At 29.6% G+C, this 1683-nt stretch overlaps 1 protein-coding gene across 1 annotated transcript in view; it reads left to right on the top strand.

Annotated features, from left to right (window-relative positions):
• Positions 1 to 588: 588 nt before the first annotated feature.
• Positions 589 to 1683, top strand: part of LOC105618852 (synaptotagmin 1) — an 11479-nt gene continuing 10384 nt past the window's right edge. The window contains exons 1-2 of the mRNA XM_012200386.1: positions 589 to 712; positions 917 to 1039. Of these exons, the coding sequence (XP_012055776.1) occupies positions 589 to 712; positions 917 to 1039 (247 nt within the window). The remainder of the gene's footprint in view (positions 713 to 916; positions 1040 to 1683) is intronic.

Genomic DNA, 1683 nt, shown 5'->3' with positions numbered 1-1683 from the left:
TCCTTAATAAGATTATACGCTCATCGTAACTAGGCTTAGCTAAGCTTTTTTAAGCCGCAGCTTCTGATTCACGGCTCACTACGCTTAAAAATCATTTCATCCTTGTTGTTAAACGTTAAACGAAGACAAGACGAAATGCTTGTCATCGAGCGTTGTCAGCATGAATTGGACCATGCCACCATCCTTAGATACGCATGCGGTTTAAACTGCTGCCGTGTACTGCGCGGAAACGCTCTCATATACATAGATTACGAAATCTCGAACAGCGTCCGTTGACGTCTGTTGACGTCTGTTGTTAGTTGTGTGTTGTTGCATTTCATGCATCGTTGCTACGTTGCTACGTAAATCTTCATATTGTTGATTAATCAAACTAATTTAATTAATTTAATCCGTCACGGGAAAATAAGATTAAAAAGATTAGTTCGATTGCTTGATTGAATATTATTAAACTACAATATGAACGAGAGATAGAATCGTTATTGTAAGAAGAATTACCGTGTAAAATGTTTACCGTATAAAACATCATAGTGAAATAAGCTACCTTGCCAAGTATGGTATGTTTACAATAATACTTTTTTAATGCAGAAAATGCCACCATTCACAAAAGACGCAAATGCCTCTAAACCGCGTAACGAAGAAACGCAACCGAACATTGACTCAACCGAAGCGGAGGTATCTCTCTTTGGTACAGATGGTTACGAGAAAAGTGTCAGTAAGTATTATTGTGATATTTTACTCCGTTTTTCTTTTTCAAAAATAATAATCAATAAATTTTAACCTAAACTTTTTTCATATCGCAAAATTAAACTTTAATTGTTAGTACGTATTATTGGTCCTAGATTTTGAATGCAGATACATAATGTAATAATGATTCTTTTTGACAAAAATGTTAATTTAAACTTGTTGTTGTTTCTAGCAACGGAAGAGATTGTAACCAAAAGCGCGGAGAAGACTATCGAAAAAGAAATTCAGAAATTGAAGAATAGTCTCGTAGAAGAAACAGGAATACCACCATGGGGTCTTGTTGCTATTTTAATAGGTAATAAAGATGCACTTTTCAAGAAGGTTGCATTATAATCTCACTCACTCTATAAATAACTTATAATCTCAATCAATTAATAACAATCAATCTTTATTATTATATGTGTACGAAAGAAATCTCATTTTGTGAAATATATATCTAATATCAAACAATAATTAAAATAATTTATTTCTAATTTCATATGTTATAAAGAAGGAATGGATAAACCTTGGTGAAAATTTTTTTCAGAACTTTTCATATAATTTTTTAAAATTTCTATATAATTTTTCAGAATTTCTCTATAATTTTATAACTTTCTCACATTTTTCATACGAATTGGAATATTTCTCAGAAAATCTACATCTTTTCTCAGAATTTTTCATATATGTTAATTATGAAATATCGTAAGATAATTTTTGATGAAAATGTTACAAAATTTAAAAAATTTAAAAATACTTTTTAGAAATTATGAGATGAGAAATTTTAGGATATTTTAGAATTGTGTATTTCACTTGTATGAAAAGTTCTGAGAGAAGATGTAAACTTTTCGAATATTTCTCAGGAAAAATGTTCCAATTCATTATTATAAACATTATGAGAAAAATTTTCACTGGGATAAGACAAGATATTTTATTTTGTAAATGCTTATTTGCATATACTCA

The sequence above is a fragment of the Atta cephalotes genome, assembly GCF_000143395.1.
Source record: "Atta cephalotes unplaced genomic scaffold scaffold00018, whole genome shotgun sequence".
NCBI lineage: Eukaryota > Metazoa > Arthropoda > Insecta > Hymenoptera > Formicidae > Atta > Atta cephalotes.
This window is presented reverse-complemented; position numbering and strand designations above follow the sequence as displayed.